The sequence below is a fragment of the Dermacentor albipictus genome, chromosome 2 (assembly GCF_038994185.2).
Source record: "Dermacentor albipictus isolate Rhodes 1998 colony chromosome 2, USDA_Dalb.pri_finalv2, whole genome shotgun sequence".
Taxonomy (NCBI): domain Eukaryota; kingdom Metazoa; phylum Arthropoda; class Arachnida; order Ixodida; family Ixodidae; genus Dermacentor; species Dermacentor albipictus.
The window spans coordinates 169829840-169852229 of NC_091822.1; the positions used below are offsets into that span (position 1 = coordinate 169829840).

At 45.8% G+C, this 22390-nt stretch overlaps 1 protein-coding gene across 1 annotated transcript in view; it reads left to right on the forward strand.

Annotated features, from left to right (window-relative positions):
• The window catches only part of LOC139055798 (uncharacterized), a 29269-nt gene extending 11780 nt beyond the window's left edge, over positions 1 to 17489 (forward strand). Inside the window, exons 2-4 of the mRNA XM_070533350.1 lie at positions 12294 to 12365; positions 13828 to 13846; positions 17449 to 17489. Coding sequence (XP_070389451.1) covers positions 12294 to 12365; positions 13828 to 13846; positions 17449 to 17489 — 132 coding nt within the window. The remainder of the gene's footprint in view (positions 1 to 12293; positions 12366 to 13827; positions 13847 to 17448) is intronic.
• The last annotated feature ends 4901 nt before the right edge of the window (positions 17490 to 22390 follow it).

A 22390-nucleotide genomic window follows, 5' to 3' on the forward strand; every position in this document is an offset into this window, starting at 1 on the left:
TCTTACCAATACTCATACGCGCGCCGTTTTTGAATCCGCTTTCTGAAGGGTTTATGTGCTACTGCTAGAACTATCCCTGGGAGTGTTAACCAGCGCCACCACTCAGAAACGTTCTTCCACATATATACAGGGTGTTTCAGTGAACACTTTCAAAAATTTTTAAATGTTGCCTGTGGCAGATAGCTCAATTCTAGTTTATGAACCGGTCTACTCGAAGCGGCGGACTCTACTTGCACAAAAAATTGAAACGCAAAATAGACCAATTAATAAAAAAAACACTAATTAGGTTTTTAGCTAACTGTATTAATTATGGCCCTTATTGCAATTTACAAATTCTAGATAGGGAGTTCGCAAGGCGGATCCACTTTGAACGAATTTTCAAGATGACACCAGCTTCGATATATAAATTCCCGAACTTTGCGGAGAAATGCATCGGCGTTCCAGTTCATTCGTTAACAAAAGGTCGCTTAATGCACTGAAGCACACAATTCGAAAGCCAATTCATTTCTCCACAAAGTTCGGGAATTTATATCTCGAAACTGGTGTCGTCCTGAGGATTCGTTCCAAGTGGATCCGCCTTGCGAAGTCCACTGCTAGAATGTGTAAATTACAATATGGGTCATAAGATACTTAGCTAAAAAGTTAGTGAATTCTTGTTAATTAGTCGATTTTGCGTTTTAATTTCTTGTGAAAGTAGTGTCCGCCACTTCGAGTAGACCGGCTCATAAACTATAATTGAGCTATCTGCCACAGGGAACCTGCAGAAAGTTTTGAAAGTGTTCGCTGAAACCCTGTATATATATGCTGGAAAGAGACGGCGCACTTTTTGGAAGTAAGGCGTGCGTGCTTGACGTATTCGGCGGGTGGACTAGCCTTCACCAGAGTACAGTTGTGTCGGGTCCAGCGTGCTCAATATTGAACAAACGTGCAATATATATATACACACACACATATATATATATATATATATATATATATATATATATATATATATATATATATATATAAACGAGAAGAAAGGGGGTTAACCGAGGGACCCGATATTTATTAGTCATATAATGAGAAGCCAACAAACACTGACACCAAGTACAACATAGGGGAAATTGCATGTGCTTAATAAATGAAATAAAGTAATGATAAATTAATGGAAATTAAAGTGGATGAAAAAACAACTTGCCGCAGGTGGGAACCGAACCCACAACCTTCGCATGTCGCGTGCGATGCTCTACCAATTGAGCTACCGCGGCGGCGTTTCCCCATCCACTTTCTTGGGTATTTATGTGTACTAGTAGAACCCTGGGAGTGTTAGCAAGCGCCCCCACTCACAGACCTTGGCGGCGGACGTGGAACGTCTTTTTTGCCGCAGGCAAAATCAGGCGAATCCGGCAACATTGATGCCTTCAGGTAGCATATGTGGGTTTATTGACCAGTTGCCTTCACCCGAAAAGATCACGTTCTCGTGACGCCTGCGGCAAAAAAGACGTTCCACGTCCGCCGCCAAGGTCTGTGAGTGGGGGCGCTTGCTAACACTCCCAGGGTTCTACTAGTACACATAAATACCCAAGAAAGTGGATGGGGAAACGCCGCCGCGGTAGCTCAATTGGTAGAGCATCGCACGCGACATGCGAAGGTTGTGGGTTCGGTTCCCACCTGCGGCAAGTTGTTTTTTCATCCACTTTAATTTCCATTAATTTATCATTACTTTATTTCATTTATTAAGCACATGCAATTTCCCGTATGTTGTACTTGGTGTCAGTGTTTGTTGGCTTCTCATTATATGACTAATAAATATCGGGTCCCTCGGTTAACCCCCTTTCTTCTCGTTTATTACATAACGAGGGTCTCGAATCCGGCAACATTGATGCCTTCAGGTAGCATATGTGGGTTTATTGACCAGTTGCCTTCACCCGAAAAGATCACGTTCTCGTGACGCCTGCGGCAAAAAAGACGTTCCACGTCCGCCGCCAAGGTCTGTGAGTGGGGGCGCTTGCTAACACTCCCAGGGTTCTACTAGTACACATAAATACCCAAGAAAGTGGATGGGGAAACGCCGCCGCGGTAGCTCAATTGGTAGAGCATCGCACGCGACATGCGAAGGTTGTGGGTTCGGTTCCCACCTGCGGCAAGTTGTTTTTTCATCCACTTTAATTTGCATTAATTTATCATTACTTTATTTCATTTATTAAGCACATGCAATTTCCCCTATGTTGTACTTGGTGTCAGTGTTTGTTGGCTTCTCATTATATGACTAATAAATATCGGGTCCCTCGGTTAACCCCCTTTCTTCTCGTTTATTACATAACGAGGGTCTCGAATCCGGCAACATTGATGCCTTCAGGTAGCATATGTGGGTTTATTGACCAGTTGCCTTCACCCGAAAAGATCACGTTCTCGTGACGCCTGCGGCAAAAAAGACGTTCCACGTCCGCCGCCAAGGTCTGTGAGTGGGGGCGCTTGCTAACACTCCCAGGGTTCTACTAGTACACATAAATACCCAAGAAAGTGGATGGGGAAACGCCGCCGCGGTAGCTCAATTGGTAGAGCATCGCACGCGACATGCGAAGGTTGTGGGTTCGGTTCCCACCTGCGGCAAGTTGTTTTTTCATCCACTTTAATTTCCATTAATTTATCATTACTTTATTTCATTTATTAAGCACATGCAATTTCCCCTATGTTGTACTTGGTGTCAGTGTTTGTTGGCTTCTCATTATATGACTATATATATATATATATATATATATATATATATATATATATATATATATATATATATATATATATATATATAGTAACAACAGCAATCAAGACAAAGCCCCGGAAAGCATCCGTTTATTTTGTGTGGAAGGACCTTCTTGCTCCCGTATTGGTTGCGTCCATTTCTGATAGCTATTGTACCTTCGATCGAGTACCACTACTATGCTTGCGTTCAGTACGAGCAAGCGTGCCCCTCTGCGAGCAGCATGTGTCTCCTATAACTTGTCGCACTCGTCCTCTAGTGTAAAGCGGGCTGGGCGTATTGTCAGATATCTGCAGCATACATTATTCGATGCATCTCTTTCTTTTTCTCCATTGACTATAAGAGAAGCGAAAGAGAAGGGAGTGGGTTAGAATACTTGCGTAAATGTAGATAAATGCGAAGCGACATGCATATGATTGTACCAGCAAACGCAAGACAGGGGTAATTGTAGATCGCTGCTAGAGGCCTTTGTCCTGCAACGGATATAAAGTAGGATAATGATGACGACGATGATGATAAGCTCGATAACAATACAAGAAGCTACGCCCCAAAAATAGTCGTTAGCACTTCCTCTCTTGTCAGTATGTATGGCTTGATTGATATACGTCGGCGAAGCTGGAAATGTTTCTATTATTGCATCGACTGGCGGTTCCCTCGAAGAATTGTTCAGTTATCAGGGGATCACAACCTGGTAATTTGAAAAAGTTCCGGTAGTAAAGCATTTCTCGCACGCGTGGTTCATGCATTTACATTGCACGCTTTATGCCAAATAAAAAAAAACTGGATTGAATTTACCTGATACGAGAGGACACTCAATCCCTCGTCTTAATTATAGAGCTGCTAACCAATAGTCGACGCCATTAATTTACAAGCCCGAGGTAGGGCTTAGTCTCCGCCTGTCTGAGTGACAATGCGACCTTGCGTAGGCAACGGACGGCTCTGATCTTCCGAGAGGGCGCATTAGCGAAATATGGGAGGGACACCATAATAGCGCGCCTAATAAGTAGAGAATGAGACGGGGCAAGACGCACCCCCCCCCCCTTTTTTTTTGGACGCCGGTATGTGCGCGAGCGACTATGTTGACGGGCGTGACAGCAGTCAGAAATGCCAGGGATGGCATTGAGCGTTCGTGCGGTCGCCGGCGTCTCGTGGAGACTCGCTCGCACGACGGGTTCATGCAATCATCTCGGGTTGCCATGCTCTCCAGGCAGGCATCGAGATTCCCTAGCGCGCCATGCAATCGAGTTGCTGCTTCACTTGTTACCTCAACTCACCGGCGCTGCTGCCGATGGGGTGCGTTCGTTCTTTTCCAAGAATTACGCGAGCTAAAAGCAATCTTCTTCTTCTTTGAGGCGTGACGTCACGCAGGCCGTTTATGCGCGCTTCAATTACTCTGGATCAGTTCATTCGGGGGCAACTCAGCCAAGTCTTTGGTGCTGGCAAAAAAAAAAAAAAGACGGAAGATACAGAAATAGTAAGAAAAGAAAAACCAAAATATATTGATGCTTAACCTAGCGCGCTACTCTGTTACAGAAATATAGAAATGGCGATGATTTCTCTACATAGTCTTCGATGCTGAAGATCTCGTGAGTCTGTTAACCCAAAGGCGCCTTTTTCTTTCTTTTTTTTGTCCTCTTTCGACTGATTATGGCTTTCATAGGATGAGATCTTGCGCTTGAGGTCTGGGGTTGCGTTTCGGGCCGTATTGTTTCTCCAGCTGCTGCTGCAAAAAAAGAAAAAAAAAGACGCGCGCGGACTTTGTTTTGAGCTCACAGTATTTAAGTACAAGCTCGTTATGCGAAGGTTGCGGACTCGGCTTCCACAGGTGGCATGTAGGTTTTTCGTCCACTTTCATTTCCCTTTGACGCATCATTTTCTATGCTTCGATTAAAAAACTACAAAGAAATGACCCCGTGGTATCTTTTGCTTCATTATAGCTTGCCTCCTTGTTGTGAATAACAAATATTGGGGCCCTCCCATACCCGTTCTTCTCCTTGAGCTTCAAAAACTGTGTCTTAGTCTATGTGTTCGTTCAAAATACTATCTATCTGTCTGGCTGTTAGACACGCAGATAGATAGAATGACAGTTAGAAAGACACCCCTCTTCAAAGATAGAATTTCGGTAACGCAGAGCCACTTCGGCTCCTTGTTGGAAATAACACGTTGTCATTTGGCACTTAATAGGTTGCACAATGCGGTGTTAACTTCTAGCTAATACAGCATTCATTGATTGATATAACCCGGAGGATGTTTCGCCAGTGCAGTGAGCGTCCCTAATTACAAAGGCATGCTGCCAAGGCGTGTCTTTATGTGAGATACCGCCGTTGATTTAACCGGTATGGCATTGTTTGTTGCACCCCGCATTCCCGGCCACCGCTTCCGAAGAAAGAAATGCTTTCGGTCGATGTGGCGTTTTTAAGGCTAGCATGGGTACAGAAGTTTCCTTGCATGATGAATTGCTGAAGTTTTCTTTTCCTTTTTTTTCCTTTTTTTTATCGTTGGATCAAGATGTGCCAATAAAGAGGGAATGCTAAAGTTTCTAAGCTTTCCCGCCGCCTATTGTGATTCAATGCTTAAGAACGCTGCTGAGCAAGACGAATTGAGACGACTCGTAAGACGTCTCGGGAGCGCCACGAAAAGTGCAACGGCAAACCGTGAGCAGGGCAGTTTTAGTTGCTTCAAGATTCGCGCGCTCCGTCGCTAGCCCGTCGCGCTGTGATTAATGGAGATCTGTCCCCGCTGCCTCAGACGAGCCAAACGGAGTGTCGTCTGTGCTGATTAAGTGTTCCCTTGGATCCCCAGAGGGCAGCACAAAGCACCCCAGATTCCCATTCGTACAGGCACACAAACGCAAACACACGCACGTATCTATTCGGATGTCTTCGCATATGCACGCCTGCGGCTTGGTCTACGAGAGCATGCCGACGCCATCCATCACACCCACTTCCGCCGTTCGCTTTGCCCCCGAGCGTTGGTAGATGTAGCGTATAATAAACGTGCACGCATGCTTGCGCCTTCCTGTATCGCATTCGTCTGTATAAAGCTCGCCGCCGAGTTCAGATGAATGGTGCCGTAGAAAGCGCAGTGGGAAAATTTACGACAAAATGGCGTAATAATGGATTTGGAGCGGACGTCCTCCTATGGTACTTATTAGCTTTCTTTCTCGAGCTTCTGTTTTCGCTATTGAATCCAGCTGAATAAGAACCACAGGATTGGGACATAGACTTCGAAGCTTCTAGCTATTATTCATTGTAACTTCTCACTACTACACTTCAAGCAAAGGCGCCAACTATCGCCGAAAGCTATTTGTCTTTTGGTCCTACGTTTAAAAATAAACCCATTACTGGCACATAGTTTCTCAGGCCTAATGCGTTTTCGCCGCATGGCTGAGAATATAAAAAGAAATGATAGATTTCGCACACAGCTTGCTTATACAAACCCACAAAAGAGGCCGTTGTGAAGAAACCAGAGAAACTTAAGAACGTTCATTCAATGGGGTACAGCAAACACGGTCGACAAGGCGTCATTCAACTTGTTCATGCTATTTATAGTGCTAGCACAAGACTAATCATCGGACGTTTTTACACTCCCCAACGGTTGTTTAGTAGCTTTCTGCACTCGGTTATGGAGCACAAGGTCGCGGTTTCGATCCTGAGATACAGCAGCCGCGATATGATGGTTGCGAGAGCGAAAATTATCGCGTACTTAGCTTTAGCTGAAAGTTAAAAAGCAGCAGGTGGTCAAAATTAATCGGAAGTCCTCCACTGCGGCGTGTACTTAATGCGATGGGGGTATTTTGCGCACTTTTTCAGGCAATGTTTTGCGCTCGCGGGTAAAACATTGCCTGTAGTGGGTTTCGAACCTACGACCACAGCCTCAGAAGCCGAGTGTCTTGCCCATATAGTTTCTCACTACATTACCTAGAGGGAAATCTGGCGCTGCTGCGCTGTGGTAAGCATGGGAATGCCGGTATATTGTGGATTCGAATTGGCATCGTTTTCGTAGAGACAGGACACCTTGAAGACGCGCATGGCAAGTACCATTCCGTCTGTCACAGTGATTGATTTTCTACTAGAACAGCACGTGAAAAGCTGTTTTAGCTTTATTGTTACGCGAAAGCATGTTTTGTTTAACTATGAGAACTTGTTATTGTGTGTACGACTAAATGTTACGTAAAAGGTATCAGCGGGCCGCTAAAGTTGGAGGACAGACGACAAGGTTCGCGCTCGCTTTGAAACAGTTGGTCGTCTGTTCTTGCTTTCTTCGCTTGGTCATGCATCGTGGGTGAGTAAAGATGTAATATGCGTGAATGGAAATATTTTATGAAGATTTTACTTTGAGAACGCGTTATTTGCGTAGCCATATCCACGTTTTAGACGAAGCCTCTTACAACACCAGCCAACACGAGCCTCGCAGACACATATACCGTCATTCCCATGACGGCACGGTGCCCCCTTAAGAAACTCCCATAGACGGTGGCGCCAGATTACCCTCTAGGTGTTATAGTGAGAAACTTTATGGTCTTGCCCACTGGGCTAAACCAGCGCCTGCCGAGCGTCTCAGCATAACCTGAAAGTACCCTCAGCTGCGCTTAATTAGACATTAATGCTTTCGTATTCACAACTCATAAGTGCTTAGGTGCCCTCGGATTTTTTTTTTTTTTTTGTAATGAAGATAGAAGTTCGTCGCCGAAATTCACTGCGCGTCTCTTATGGTACCGTTCACTGCGCTGTGGAGCGTTTCTACAAGGTTAAAAACGTGGTGTGTTGCGACTCAGACTCTCTTAATGCTGACTAAATGTTCTAAATGTTCTAAATGACTAAAGGTGCACCATGGTGGCTGAGGTAGCATTCGTCACTGAAATCTGCAACGCGTCTCTGGTCGCCATGCGCAAGGTATCGCCTGCAATATCGCAACAACACAAGATTGGGTTCCTCAATATTTCTTATCTTCTTCTATATAGAATACAGGAGCCGAACTGGGCAATGGGAGATTGTAGTTTACTGTCGTCGAGACCGGGGAACCACACAGGGCACAAACACGCCAGCCACCGACACTTGCTGCCACCATTTGTTTCGGCGGCCGTGTTTACTAAACAACGGGGGAAAGGCGACACTCGTGTGCAACGGGGGTTTCACGCAACCGTCACCTGATGGCGGCTGGTCCTTCTTCTTTGAAAAATGTAAGCACACGTCCTGCACACCCTCTGTCACGCTCGGTTATTCTGGGTCGAGCGTCTTCCTTGCGGCTGCGAAGAGAGAACGACATCCCACAGTGACGTGCGGTGGCGACGACAAGGGGAAAGGACCGGGGCGACGGATGTTTACGAAGGAGTCACACCTTCAGCAACTTCGCAGTGTTCGCGGAGTTTGTTCTGTGCACTACAAGCCGAGCGTATCCGTTTAGGGATGTACGAATAAAGCAATATAGGCTAAACCATATGCCGACCGAGACGACTATGCGGGGTAGTAGTCTTAAGCTCTACGGATTTTTCTTTTGACCACCTCTGAAAGATAGCATAATTCATGTCCTAGGTCAAGATTATTTGAAGAGAAAAACATTACTAGTACGATAAATTGAAACGCATATTCAACGAACTAACAGAAATTGTCTAATTTACTTCATAATTAATTAATATTGACACATATTGCAATTTACAAATTGTAGCCGGTGAGTTTGCGAGATGTATCCACTGAATGATTTTCCAGAAGCACACCAGTCTCGAGATATTATTTCCCGAAGTGTGGCACGAATGCATGGGCGTTCCAGTTAATGTTGTGCTTCAAAGCATAAAGAGTTTTTTTTTTTAAGTAAGTGGAATAACACTGCAGTTTTATAGTGGGTAGGATGGCGCATATTTCCGTACTGGTGTCATTCTGTATATTTATTCCAAGTTGATACGCCTCGCGAGTTCACAGATGCAATTCGTAGATGGTAATATGCGCCTTAAAGTAGTACGTTAGGAAGTACATTAGTGAAATTTCGCTATTTAGTTGAATGCGTGTTTCGGTTTCTTCTGCAAGGAAAATCCGCCTCTTTGAATAATTCAGCTTAAGGACTAGAACGATGATGTGTGCAACAGGGGATATTAAAGAATTTCATGAAACATAAAAATGATCGCTCCTTATATATATCCCCTGGCGCCATGATGCCTCAAAGATAGGTGCCTAATGTCTCCTACCAAGAAGCTACGAATTGTGGCACATGACAAATTCATGCTTTTGTAGTACTGGTAGCAAGTCATATAATCAGCTTTTATCGCGATAGCGTTTACATGGGCGCTCAAGGCGAATGTCCGCCGTCGCCGTCGTCGTGGTGTTCCCTACCAAGTCCAAGGGCGATGACATAGTGGCCATGCGCCATATGTTGCAGGTGCGACAGACAGCTTACGAGGATGAGCCGAGAATGATGGTGGCTTGACGCGGTGGCGTCTTCTCGCGTGCGCAAGGGAGGAAGTCGAGGAGGATGCGCGCCATCTCCTCACGCGTGCACGAGGGGGGTGGGGATGGAGCGGGGAGATATGCGCGTGCTAACAGGAAACAGGGCAGGGGGCAGGTTAGTGCGCATCCTCTCCACCGGCTGCGGTGGCTGAGCACATGCCGCATGCGCCCTACCTGTCTTTGAGGCAATGTGCGGCGGGGTCGAAGGCTGGACTGCCGGACATGGGTGATGGCTTCGCGTGCGCTGTGTTCTCGCGCGCCTCATTCGCGTTCAGGCGAGAAGCAGCACTATTGTCGCTTCGCTCTATGCTGCTGCCACTCTTCCTCACGCCAGCGTTTTCATAGCGAATGTCCTCGCCCATCCAGTGAGATGGGTAAATGTTTGCCTGCGCGCGCGTGACACCACGCTCGTGAAGCTAGAAAGCAAATGCGTACAAGTTTATGCGGCCGATATAAGTGCTCTCCTTACTTCGTATAGCTGTCTTTAATTTGCCGTCGAAATCGATGCTACGTTTGCGGGCGAAACTGCGTCATTCTTATTCAAATTTATTTTGTAATAGTTTTCTTGGGTCCTTTCGCCCGCTTTAGTGGTCGTTGGTTGGACTTGAGCCACGGACACGATCTTGCCATTACAAAAAGAGTTGTGGGCAGCTTTTATTGCTGACCGCTAACTATTAAAGCGATTTGAGACCGCGTGTACACTCTACATATACTACCGCAACCGATGTGCTGGCTAATGGCGCTGTTCTCTGCGAAATTACGCAAATTATCATCATCATCAGCCTGGCTACGCCCATTCCAGGGAAAAGGCCTCTTCCATACTTCTCCAACTACCCCGGTCACTACACACAGAAACAGCATAGATGTTATCACTGCAACTAACCATACGTTCATCATTCCTTTAATAAGGCAACCAACTTCCCAGAAGCGTCGCGCTGTTCCTTTGCATTGACAAGCATCATCGACGATTCGTTCACCATCTTTTTTTTTCCTATAGGGAAAAGCATCAAATACGTTTTCGTCTTTTCTATGTTACATAGGCTTCCATTTTCTGCTATAAACACCTTAGCAGTCTCGAAGTCGTTGCGCCATATCCCTACTCTGCCTGCCATAACGTCCTCATTGAGTGGGTGCCTTTAACACGATCCCCTAAAGTGCAAGCGCGCGCATACACCACGCATGATCGCACGCATGTGCCCTACGCACTCACTCAAGCTGTAGTTCGCGCACACACACACGAAGACACACATGGGCGCACGTGTGGAAGCGCGCTACACGTTGAATTCTTCAGCGTGTCTTTCGCAATTACTTCGTGTTAAGCGTTGACTGCGGCATGAGTGTGGTTTATCGACGCCGTGAGCTGCGGCTGAGTGCATACCCTTCTTTCGCGTCTCCGGTTTAAAAATACGCGAGCCGCTTCATCGGCACTCTTTCGCGGATTGCGCGGAGACTTTGGAGGTCGGTCGGTGCGCTTTGAGTTTTGTCCTCTTGACGAAGAGCGCATGCCTATAGCCAGGTTCCACGCACGCGTGCCAGCTCAAGTGCGGCAGATAATAGCAAAGACGGTGTGTGTGAGAAAAGTGAGCCACTCTCACCTAGGCTACGCAAAAGTAGCGATTTCCGGCTACAAACAAAACACTCCTGATGGCGGTGAAAAACGAGGTGGCCTTCACGCGCTTCCGAGAGGTCTTTGGCGCGATAGACGCATGTTAAACTCGTTAGGCTATTTTGCCCCGACTTTCAGACTGATCGTTAGAATTTCCCAGTTTCGGCTTTTGTCAACCCCCTGGCTAAGATAACAGGCATTACAAATATCAAGACAAATGTTGTTCGCGCAGCCGCAGTAATTCAGTTACGAAAGCAAAACTTCACGCCGGTTTCTTGAGTCGCTTCCTTTGAGGGAAGACAAAAACAAGAACGAAACGAAAAACACCGTCTACAATCTAAGGCAGAAGAAGTCTTCCATACAGAGTGGTGGCCTCGACAGTCACATTCAGACTTTTCGCTGCAGATGTCATTGATGTCCTCCGTTCGTGAAATTAAACTTCGCAATTTCCAACGGCTCATGCGAAAGAGTCGAAGCTCCCTTCCGCTCGATTAGTTAGGCTTAGCCAAGTGCCGTGCGTCAGCAGCGTCTGCTACGTACTATACGCCTCCAGGTCCTAGAAGCTATTACAAAGTATTTTGCGCAACGCTCTCGCGAGCCGCTTTGATTCTGCATTTTAACTCGCAGAATTGTTTCTTGTCGGCGGCGAGTCGCTCTAGCTGGTGCGATCGAGCTTTCCAATGAACTCTCTTCGATTTCATCACGTCGCGCAATTTTCACCACATTAGACGACGCAATATCGACGTTGCGCCATGTCTACCGGGACAGGCCCTGAACATATCAGCATTATGCTATCTTTTATTTTTACATTGAAGCTCTACTGGCCTGCCATTATGATAAAGTTGGTTTGTCTCATTCAGGGACGTCAGTTTCTTTCCTTTCTGTATCTTCTTCTTGGCCGCGGGAGGTTGAATGATGATTAATTTTGTTTCTGCTTATGTCAGGTCAAGGCATTAATATGAGGGAAGGTATTGTAGTTAGATGCATTCCGCACCGATAGAGAAGGAGAATACCTTACTTTCTCCTCCTCCCCTTCGGAAAAGAAGAGGTGAGCTAGAAAGCGGGACTATATATATATATATATATATATATATATCAACAGGCGAGCCTAACCAATATCTTTTATTTTATCTTCGGCTTTTGTATGTGAAATAATTACACGAAACGTATTATTTTGTTTATTTTTGTATAATAAATTTAATCACTGCTTTCCTTACCCTTTCTAGACTTCAGCTAAGAGTACGGGTAAGTTACCCTATGCTTTCCTTAGCTTCATTACCTGTTGACTTCAAATGACTGCGTCTAACGAAAATCGGGCTCCTAGAACAAAAGCTGTGTCGCAGACATTCTTTATTGTCTGGCAAATTCCAGTCAACAGTCAAAATCAAAAATGGAGAAACTGTTTGTTGTCGATTGCTACCTCATGCATTCATTTGTTACACCGTCCCAGTGCTTTTCATTTAAGAACGCCTCATTAGCGTGCAGTAAGGCGTACCCGCTTTCATTGCAGATTGCGCGGACATGGAAGCGGGCCTGTCATTACGCAAAATGTAACTGGATGGTGAGGACAGGATTCCCAAAGGTGAGCTCCGCAATTTTGTGTCCACGGCTTGACGCTGGAGTGGCCAACTACCCCGCAAGAACCTGGATCCATATATAGTTACAAAAGGTGCCTGAAGTCCCCTTCACTATCTACCATAACTGCCTGGCAATCGTCTAGTAATTGTTCCCCTATAGCTATCACTGTAGCACACGCCACACGCGAGCCAATTAGGCGACGCCCTTGCCCGAGAGAATGCTCTAGCGTAACTGAATAGGGCGCCTGAATCTTCCCTGATTGCAACAGATTTAATGGCCGAGAAATCAATCGTGCAAAGAGGTAAAATATTTATTCTCAGAACGTGACATTGCAAGAATAAGCGGGACATCCGGTTACTGGCATTTGTTCAACGTTTAATGCGCCAAGTACTTTTGGCAACTATGGAAGAACACACGGCGGTTATTATTAGGTCTCAGTCTATGACAAAATGAACTCGCAACATCAGTCTTGTGCTCATTTCCTACCCGCCGTGGTTGCTCAGTGGCTATGGTGTTGGGCTCCTAAGAGCGAGGTTGTGGGATCCAATCGCGGCCACGGCGGCCGCATTTCGATGGGGGCGTAATGCGAAAACACCCGTGTACTTAGATTTAGGTGCGCGTTGGAGAACCCCAGGTTGTCCAATTTACTCCGGAGTCCCCCACTACGGCATGCCTCATAATGAAATCGTCGTTTTGGCACGCTAAACCACATAATTTCATTTCTAAGTTTCAAGGGGTGTACTGTATATCATATATTGTCTGTGTGCCGTTGTTCGGTGGTACATGTGCCTTGTTGTATGCAAAAGTTAGCTTGTCCAAGCTTTCATCCAAGAATTACATCCAGACCGGCAACTGCACCGCATCAGCGTGTCTCACAAAAAAGTAGATCGAAAGTCCCCTGTGACCCGATACCGGTGTCACGCAGAAAAGCTTCACTTAGGTGCAGCTCTACTGGAAGGAGAAAATAATCTTTGGAAAAGCTTCCTTCCTGAGGACTCTTACACCGGCCTACGTATATAGCTTCTTCGGATAGAATATTGAGGCATATTTTCTAGGAGTGCGCCTCATTTGCAGACGAAGGGTGCACGTATAGTGCGACGAAAAGGACTCGCGCGATTGTCACAGACATGAGTGATCGAGCGAGTAAAGTTACACGGAACAGCATGGAAAACTCGGCAAGTGTTCTTATCGAGTTGCAGGCCGTCCAAAGTATCAATAAAGAGCTAACTTAGCACGCTGCCAGTAAAGTACGACACGGACAATGAAGTGCAGCCGCAACAATGATACAGAAATGTTTATAGGACAATAGGAACCAAACTGTGTACTAGGCAAAGGAACTGAGGAGCACCCGGCCAGTTTGCGATAATTCGATAAACGGACAGGCCCGGAAGGCGTTGTTCGCGGGTAATGCAGAAAATACACATGGGCCGATGCTGGTTGGTTTGAGTGCATTTGCGTGCTTGCAGACAAGCGAGTCTTTTGGGGGTAAGCGTGCTGTCTTGATGGTTGCCAAGTCAGGATCAATGCTATTGGGCACAGCACAGCCGGCAGTGCAGTTAGAAAAAGGCGTTTCAACAAAACTTTGCTGGGCTTCTTAGATCGCGCGACTCCGGACTAGTCCCGGCATCTGGGGTCATATTTTGTGCAGCCTCTATTCAGCCGACTCGGCTCATTTCTTGTTGTCTGCCTCGTGGAGTGTCCAATCCCGGTGATAGTGGGCACACATCTTTCTTCCAAACCGAAGAGAAACAGGAGAAATAATTCGCAATGAAGAAAAAAAGTGCTTACAAAATACGTCCCATGTGCTCCTCAGTACACGAATATCAAGCGTACCGTCACGGTGGCTGAGTAGATGGGCATTGTGCTGCCGATCTCGAGATCATGCGTTCCATTTCCATAGGCGATGGTAGCATTTAGACGGGAAATGAATGCTGAAGAATTCGAGTAGCACGTGTGCTAAGTAACCCCCTTGCGGTCCGAAAATAATCCAGAGCTCACCACTATACGCGTCATTCATCGCCAGTGTGTTGCTTTGATACGTTTATCTCCATCAGCCGGTAGATCAAATAAAACAAATTGCATTTCGGGCATTGTGAAGGGGGTATAAATATTCTCTTCGTACCTTAGCACAGGCAACAGCGCTTGAAACTTCCTTCACCTGGGAAGCTTGTGAAAGGGGGGGGGGGGGGTCATATACGTCTAAAGACACCCGGAAATTGTTGATATCCTCGACTTCCTCGACTACACCCGGGGGGGGGGGGGATGACCCGTAGGCCCCGGGTGCCAGACGACCTAGCTACGCCACTGTTCGTGTGCCTCCTTCCGTTTCTTCAGAATTCATCGCTGGGTTCTGTCGTGTTTGTTCGATTTCATCTGTCACTCACGGCCTTATTTTGACTTGTTGCTTGACTATTTTTTCGCTACATTTTTCCATTGCTTTAGAATGCTCATTCAGTCACACACTCATACATACATACATACATACATACATACATACATACATACATACATACATACATACATACATACATACATACATACATACATACATACATACATACATACATACATACATACATACATACATACATACATACATACATACATACATACATGCACATTCATGCATATTATTATTATTATTAATATTATTATTATTATTCATATTATTATTAATTCATATGGAAACATACAAGTACACAAAGGAAACAGGGAGGGGGCAAGCTTACAACTGCCACCGAGAGTGCACAACGCCTGCCTACTCTTTCGGGAGGAGGGAATGAAAAGAGGAGAAGATAGGAATCAAAGAAATATAAAAGAAAATAGGAAATAAATAAATGACAAAGACACGGACAAAAGAAAGTAGTAACACAGAAAATATTCCACAAGCGGGTGGCCAAATCAGTTTTCTGCATGAAAGTTATCGAGGCTCTAGGGCCTTGTCGAGTTGAGCAGCACGCTCCCTCGGAAAGAGGCAATCGTCAAGTTTCGTACACTTGAATGCAATCAGTCAATATTGCTTAATTAGCATGCAGTGCACGTTCTGCGACGGATTCGGGACACTTATATATCAGGTGTTCAAGTTTCTCACAGGAGTCGCAGGACGTAGACAACGCACTGTCCACACGCGCTTGACGATACAAACGTTCGCGCGCCAACACAGAGCCAATTCTTAATTTCACTAACAGTACTCTAGCACTACGAGGCAAGCCACAACCACAAATAAACGTGCATACACATCTCAAACGCACACAACTCAATCAAAGCTGTAGCTATTATTAGGTGAACGCATGGCGGCCTAATTACCAAGCCGATAACAAGAATCTAACTTTTTTTTTTTAATTTCACTGTCAGCTCGCACTTAGTTTCTCGAAACTCGAGTCTGCAAGCTCACTCATTTTTCTCAAAGCCAGTAAACAGAACCAGGCTTTTCTGCTTATTGCATCAGTACTTAGAGCGAAGAAATACACAACTTTATAGATAAATGTTTAGTCAAGTTCGCCAAAGAAAGAAAAGTGGCACTTTATAATTGGGATCGGAAAATCCGAGGTAATTAAAGGATGCGCAAGAGTAGGAGTGTTAATTATGCGAGTCGTGGAAGGCAAGAGGCCAGAAACGAAAAAAAAGAAAGGAGGTCGACTTTTTACTAATAATTCAATAAGCAGCAGATTTGGCACTACAAAGAATGAAGGTTCGGCGAAGTCTCTCAATTAAAGAAGGAAAAATAAAATAAAAATAAAATTTGCGAAAGCTTCCTTCAATGAAAGTTTTTTAGTTCTGTTTCCTATCTTTTTTTTTGTAGATTGGTTGCCTAATGAACGGACCATCGTATTTCACGTTTAGCTATGTGTTTCTTGATCTCTTTCTTTCAGTCACCATTTGCTTCTTCTTCCCTCATTACCACGTTGCTCGCATCCCTCCACGCACGGCTCAATTTCTTTAATTAGGAAGAGGTGTCGTTCGCGGACTTTGCAAAGTAAACGACAGACCAAGGATGACAAGTGAGCACGAAGTCAGAATGGTGGAGAGAGAGAGAGAGAAAGAAACGTGTATTATTCGAAACAGTGACCCGAGCGAGGCCTGGTATCAGCCTTAGGTGGGAAGGCTCCTTAGTACAGGAGCCCTCTGGCTTCGACTGCCCTCTTGGTCCTGGCGACGAATTGTCGTGGGTCTTCCCGGTCCCCGAGGCCGAGCTTGGCCTCCCCCGTTTCGAATAGGTGGTTTGCTTCTTGTGCTCGTTTTGCGTCCGTTTCCGGACGCAAAATCACCGCTTTATCACTCCGTACAGATGATTAACTGGTTAATGGTTAACCAGGTGTTTACCACTGGGATAATCCCGACGGTTCATTAAACGGCAGCTTGGTTGCCTACGGGATCCTCAGTGCGCAGTTGCTGCTTGCGTACGGCTGCACGAGCCTGTTCTTGTGCCGGTGCTGCAGCATCGGCACGGCGTAGACGAGCTCGTTCCCGGTTCTCCTCGGAGCTTCGTTAATCGAAAGCTACCTGCTCCTTAGGCGTACGTATGATGCCTGGCCTACCCATTTCGGAGCCGGAGAGAAACTGCTGTGCGACCGCTCGGCTGCGACGGAGAGCAACGACGTCACTACTGGCACAGCCAATCGCGCGCCTCTCTTTCTCTTTTCTTCTTTCGCGCGTGCGCATGGGGTTGCGCCGAAAGAGCTTTCAGCGGACAGGCGACAGACGGACGGACGGATGAATCGGCTAGCCACATACAGCTTCGCTGTAAAAAAAGAAAAAGAAAGTGGCTCAAAGTTTGCAGCAGCGTATCGGCTCACGGTTTCTGAGATGAATACGGTGTATCTCACTGAGTTGGTGCAGCACTGTTGAGGCTGACTGGAGACGGTCTAATGGAAAGCCTCGACTGTAAGAAGTTCATATAGCGCTATGCAAGGTGGGGAAAAACGACTGACCGGTGTCTTCTTGCCTTGATTTGTTAACTGTGGTTGGGAGGGCTGGCTGTCAAGGGGGAAATGACAGATCCGCAGCTCTGGCCTAGCGAGAGAGAGCATCCGCCTCGTACGCAAGAGGGGATAAGTTCAAATCCTTGTTTTTTTTTTAATTTGCAGATATGTTCCCTGCCCGGGTGTTCGGCTTCTTCTGGGGTTGACATCTCGAAAGGGGTCCAATAGAGATTTCATGTGAGAGGCGTGGTCTCAGGGCGCCGCTTGCCGAACCACAGACGGCGCTGCTGAAGAGCATTTGTCGCGGCTGTGAGGGGCAAGTTATGCCGCCGGGTACCTAGCCGTAATAGGTACAGGCGCGCTGCCGGCCTGTTTCTCAGCCATGATGGGACTGGAGTGCTTTGAAAATGGTGTTTGTCCTCAACACGAAGGCGTCCCAAATTAAAGCTGTGCATTTAGGAAGATACATCGGAAATTGTCGCCATGGAAGCAGCCCAAACCTCTTTTTTTTTTCTGCTCACCAGGGTTCCGACGAGAATTTAGGGCGCAGGCTTGTTTCCCAAGCGTATAACCCCTGAAAAAGCGGAACGCCAGGCGGGCCTACACCTGTGCACATTTGAAACAGTGGGTGCCCGGCGGCGGTGGGAATTGAACCCACAACCTCTCGCAGCCGAGGCGGGTGCTCTACAACTGGGGCACGGCTGCAAATGGTTATCATATAACCATCAGTACGTGAGAGAGAGAGAGAGAGTGAGAGCACTCCAGTTGTTTCTTTAATTGACTGCGCCTACTGGCTTTCATACGGCTGCACCAATTTAACAGCCGGCCTAGGTCGCCTGGGTGGCAAAAAAAAAAAAGGAGCCCTGGGCGATAAACATAGTGTGCTAACCAAATATCTAAACGTGAGCGACTCAGCTCTGAAAGCCCTTTTCTTGTTATCGTTTTTTCAGTATACAGTTTGTGCGTGCATATGGCTAGGCGTCGAACATGTGCCCCACGTTGTTTGGGCTTGGCGAACTCATTAGTGCGCCAAAGTTTTTTATTACATAAGGTTGCTTTGAACTTTCTAGTTTCTTCGTTCTTTTTCATTCTGGCCATGCAACCATAGAGGTGCGAACAGTTTCAATTAGAACGCGCCAGATGGAACAGCGGCACTCGATCACCCGACATAGCTTTAATGCAAATGTCCTTACTGGATTCACGAAAGTTGCGTTATCAGAGGCATTAACATAGTCGAAAGAAAATTAAATTTCTTGACACCCCCCCCCCCCCTCCCAACCAAGTGCATGAGACCCGGTAACATGGGCTTATTGTACTCTTTACTTTTTCTAAACTGCATTTTTCTCAAAGGAAGAAATCAGTCCACAAGAAATAAAAGGCACTCCCAATCGACTTAATGAGATGGCAAACGGGATATTTTTAATAAGTTTCACCTAGGTAGACACCCGTTCAAAATAAAGTGTATCCATCTACGCGGCACTAAACCTTTGATTGATTCTTTTTCGTTTTGTTTTCTTCTGCATGTATGCACTAGCCGTCAACGCTTTCTTTGAGTAATTTATGATACGGGCAATGATTTGATGTTTGAAATTATCCTTTTTTTATCATTCAAAACTTCTCCAACGTTCGGTAAGGAGTTGCTAAGCCCGTAATTTTATAATCACGATCTTTAACCGAACTGGAACTGAGCCGCAAACCGGAACCAACCGCTCTTTTCAACTCAACCGGAACGGAACCGAACCAAATCGATACGTTTTCGACATCGTGGAACCGAACCAAACCGCACTCCAAATGACCATTTAGCGCTTCATCTGTGGTTTCACTGATATGTGGAGCGACTTAGGTAGCACAAGTAGCACGTGTTCCACGGCACACCGCGAGAAGTAAAGTTCTCTGCAGTCTGCATTTTTAGGCGCTTTTATTCACGCATTAGTGTGGATAGAACAATTGTGCAGTTAGCAAGTGAGTAAAATAACTTAGAGTAGTAGAGCAGCTGAGGGAGCAGCTAATAGTGAAACAGTCCTTTTCTGTCGCAATGAGTGCTCCGAATTTTGGGCAAAACTGCCCAAATTCTCCAGTACAAGAAGTATTAACCGCGCGATCACAAGAGCTTCATTCAGCATCCAGTAGCACGAAAAGTTGGAGCTGTAAGCTTAACGAAAACGAAGGAGTCACCAAGAGTTGCATTATTCCTTATTTTCAAGTTTCCAATATTGCTAACTAGACCTCGAGGCTGTAGTTGCAGTCTAGCCAGAGCAAGCATGGAGGCTTATGAATATATAATCTCTTAAAAACGCCTGGTGATCATTGGCACTAATGTGAGTAGCACGTGGGCGTAGAAGGTTCCTACACGCGCAGTGTATTGGCTGGCGACTCAGCTTACGCATGCCTGTTGGAGGAAACCCGTAAAGCATGTATATTGTTTAAATAATTAAAAACATTGCTATCGAAGAATGCATCTAGCATGCTTTAAGATGCCACAATCTGAAGCAATGGCGCGTCCAACTATGCTTAGAAGGCGACCTCAGCTCTCTCCATAAACTGCTGAAATTTTGCGCGCCCCTCCATCACCTGAAGGAGTGAACGTGGCAGTGAAGTCTACGAAGCGTGGGGCAGCCCCTAGGCCAGGCTGATTGCCAGTTGAGATTTGCCTCGCATTATCGAATGAAATCAGTGCCTTCTTTTCCGCGGTTATCCGCAGGTGCTTTCAGGACTGTGTTTTTAAAGTCAGTTTTCGAGATGGTTGCATTGTGCTCATCCCGAATCAACATAATTCCTCTGTTTGCTCTGACGAATGGAGTCCTATAACGCTCCTTAATGTTTATTATAAGATTTTCTGGACCATTATCGTTGGGCGCTTGGATATCTGACAAGCAAGCTAGTTTGTCGTCACCAGGCTTCCTCGGTACCTGGAATTGAGATACACAGCTTGTCTTTCAAGACTCGTGACATCATAGCCTGTGCAATTTTGTGGTTGGCGTGATATCTTCTTGTTTCGTTACACTACGAAAGAGCATTTGAACGAGTAGAACACGCGTGTACGTTCATTGCACTCATGTTTTCTGAATTTCCGCAATGCTTTGTTTGAATTACTCAGGAACGCCCACACCGACATACAGAGCATATTGATCCCTGATGGCTGGGAAAGCGCCCGCTTTCCACTTACTCGCCGGGTTCGTCAAGAATGTCCTTTTTCTTTACCTTCTACTATTGGTTCACGATAGATCCACGAGAGATCCACGACCTGGGGTAATAGAAAAATAACTTTACAGCAATTATATCGATTAACTGATTACCAACCGCATTTCGCACAAATCTAGAGAAATGTAAGAAAATGTTGCATTAAAGTTAGAGGAAAATAGGCTTAAGATATTGGCAGCACTGGCCTAAAGCCACAGTGTGCTTGATTTAGTGCGTAATTTTAAATACACCCAGGGTATACATCGGCTCGGGTCACGTAAGTGTAGAAATTGTTTCGTTCAAGTACGTTCGGGGGTGAGTCAGAAAAAATGTCATTTTCTAAAGCGTTTCTTTCTCCTTAATTCCGAACCGGGATCAACATGTGTGAACGGGTTCAATCGTTGTATCTTTCCTACGGAGCAAAACGTAAGCCGTGCTACTAAATATGTTGGACGTGTGTGCGCCAACCGAACCCGATAGCCTGTAGATCCGGCATTTTGACCACAATTGCATATTCTTAATTTACCTTGAATATTTACCTTCATGACGTACCTGAAGTCCTGTTAAGGTTAGCCAAGTGTTGCAAATATAGCGGTGGAGGCAGAATTAAAAAAGAAAGAACTTGTTTTCTTAGATATAGGTGGTCAATAAAAAATGAAGACATGGGAGCAAAATTATTAGAAAGACCCTCACTGCAGCGGCGTGTGAAGTACCATACGCAGTTGTTGCCTAGGAACATTAATTTAATAGTTTAGGAATGCAATTTTATCATATATAGCTACAAGCTTGCACTAGAAAGACTAGTATACCATAGTCCAAAAATGCCTAAAACGCAATAGCTCACAGTGAGGTTGTAATAATTACATACCTACGAATAAGGTTCTTTAAAATTTGTTGGAAGTCTCTGCAATACATTTTCTCACATTTCTCACCTTTGAACATGGCTGACGCTTTCGGGCTCGCGAGTCTGATGACGTTGCGCAGAGAGTTGACATTGCGTAAGAGGAGAGGGTGGTTACTTTAGCTGGCCGCCAAGGCGGCGAAGTGGTCTTAGCGTTGCGCTGCTAAGCCTGATGGTGTGGGATTGAATCCCGGCTGAAGCGACCGCATATCAATGGGGGCGAAATGCAATATGAAAAACCAGCCAAATAAAGATGCACACAGGAAACAGGAAGCCTCTTTCCTGTCTTCTTGTGCGTTTCCTGTGTGCGTCTTTATTTGGCTGGTCTTTTCTTAATGCAGTGCACCAACTAGTGCACCAACTGGTGCACCGGTATACGTGCACCCGTTGGGTGCACGGTAACGAACACCCGATGGTAAAAGTAAACCCTGAGTACCTCACTACGGTGCCTCACATCGTGGTTCCGGCACATAAAGTTCCATACCTTATTATTTAAAAATAACCATAGGTGGCACCGGCTACTCCTCGGCACTTGGATAAAAAAGATGTACTCACGAAATTTGCCACACGATGTGTCACAGAAGCATCACGATATAGTCTGTCAGTATGAACAGCAAATGCTGTACATGAGTCCAAAAACTTTGTGAAGGTGTGATGCATATGCAAATGCATTGACCTGCCCCAAAACACATACAGAAGCAGAGTTTTGCAGGCGAGTGCACAAAACGTCTGTACAGCTACGTGCCATACAACGTAACTATTTCACAACATAAGAAGCTTAGATTTACTTCACACGTATGTTTTTCAGAGGACCCCTATATTAGTATATACTTATTGTTATTTTCGAAGAAAGCTTTTAGGGCACATTCACACCGGCGACTTGAGGAGGTCGCGCGACCATTTGCGACTCGCAATCAAAAAGCGACCGAAGGCGACGGATGTTCACACCGGCAAGCCCGGCTGAGCGCGACCCGCAAGTCGCAATCCCGGAGATTATCGTTCTCAGCGAGAACTCTCGGAATCTAC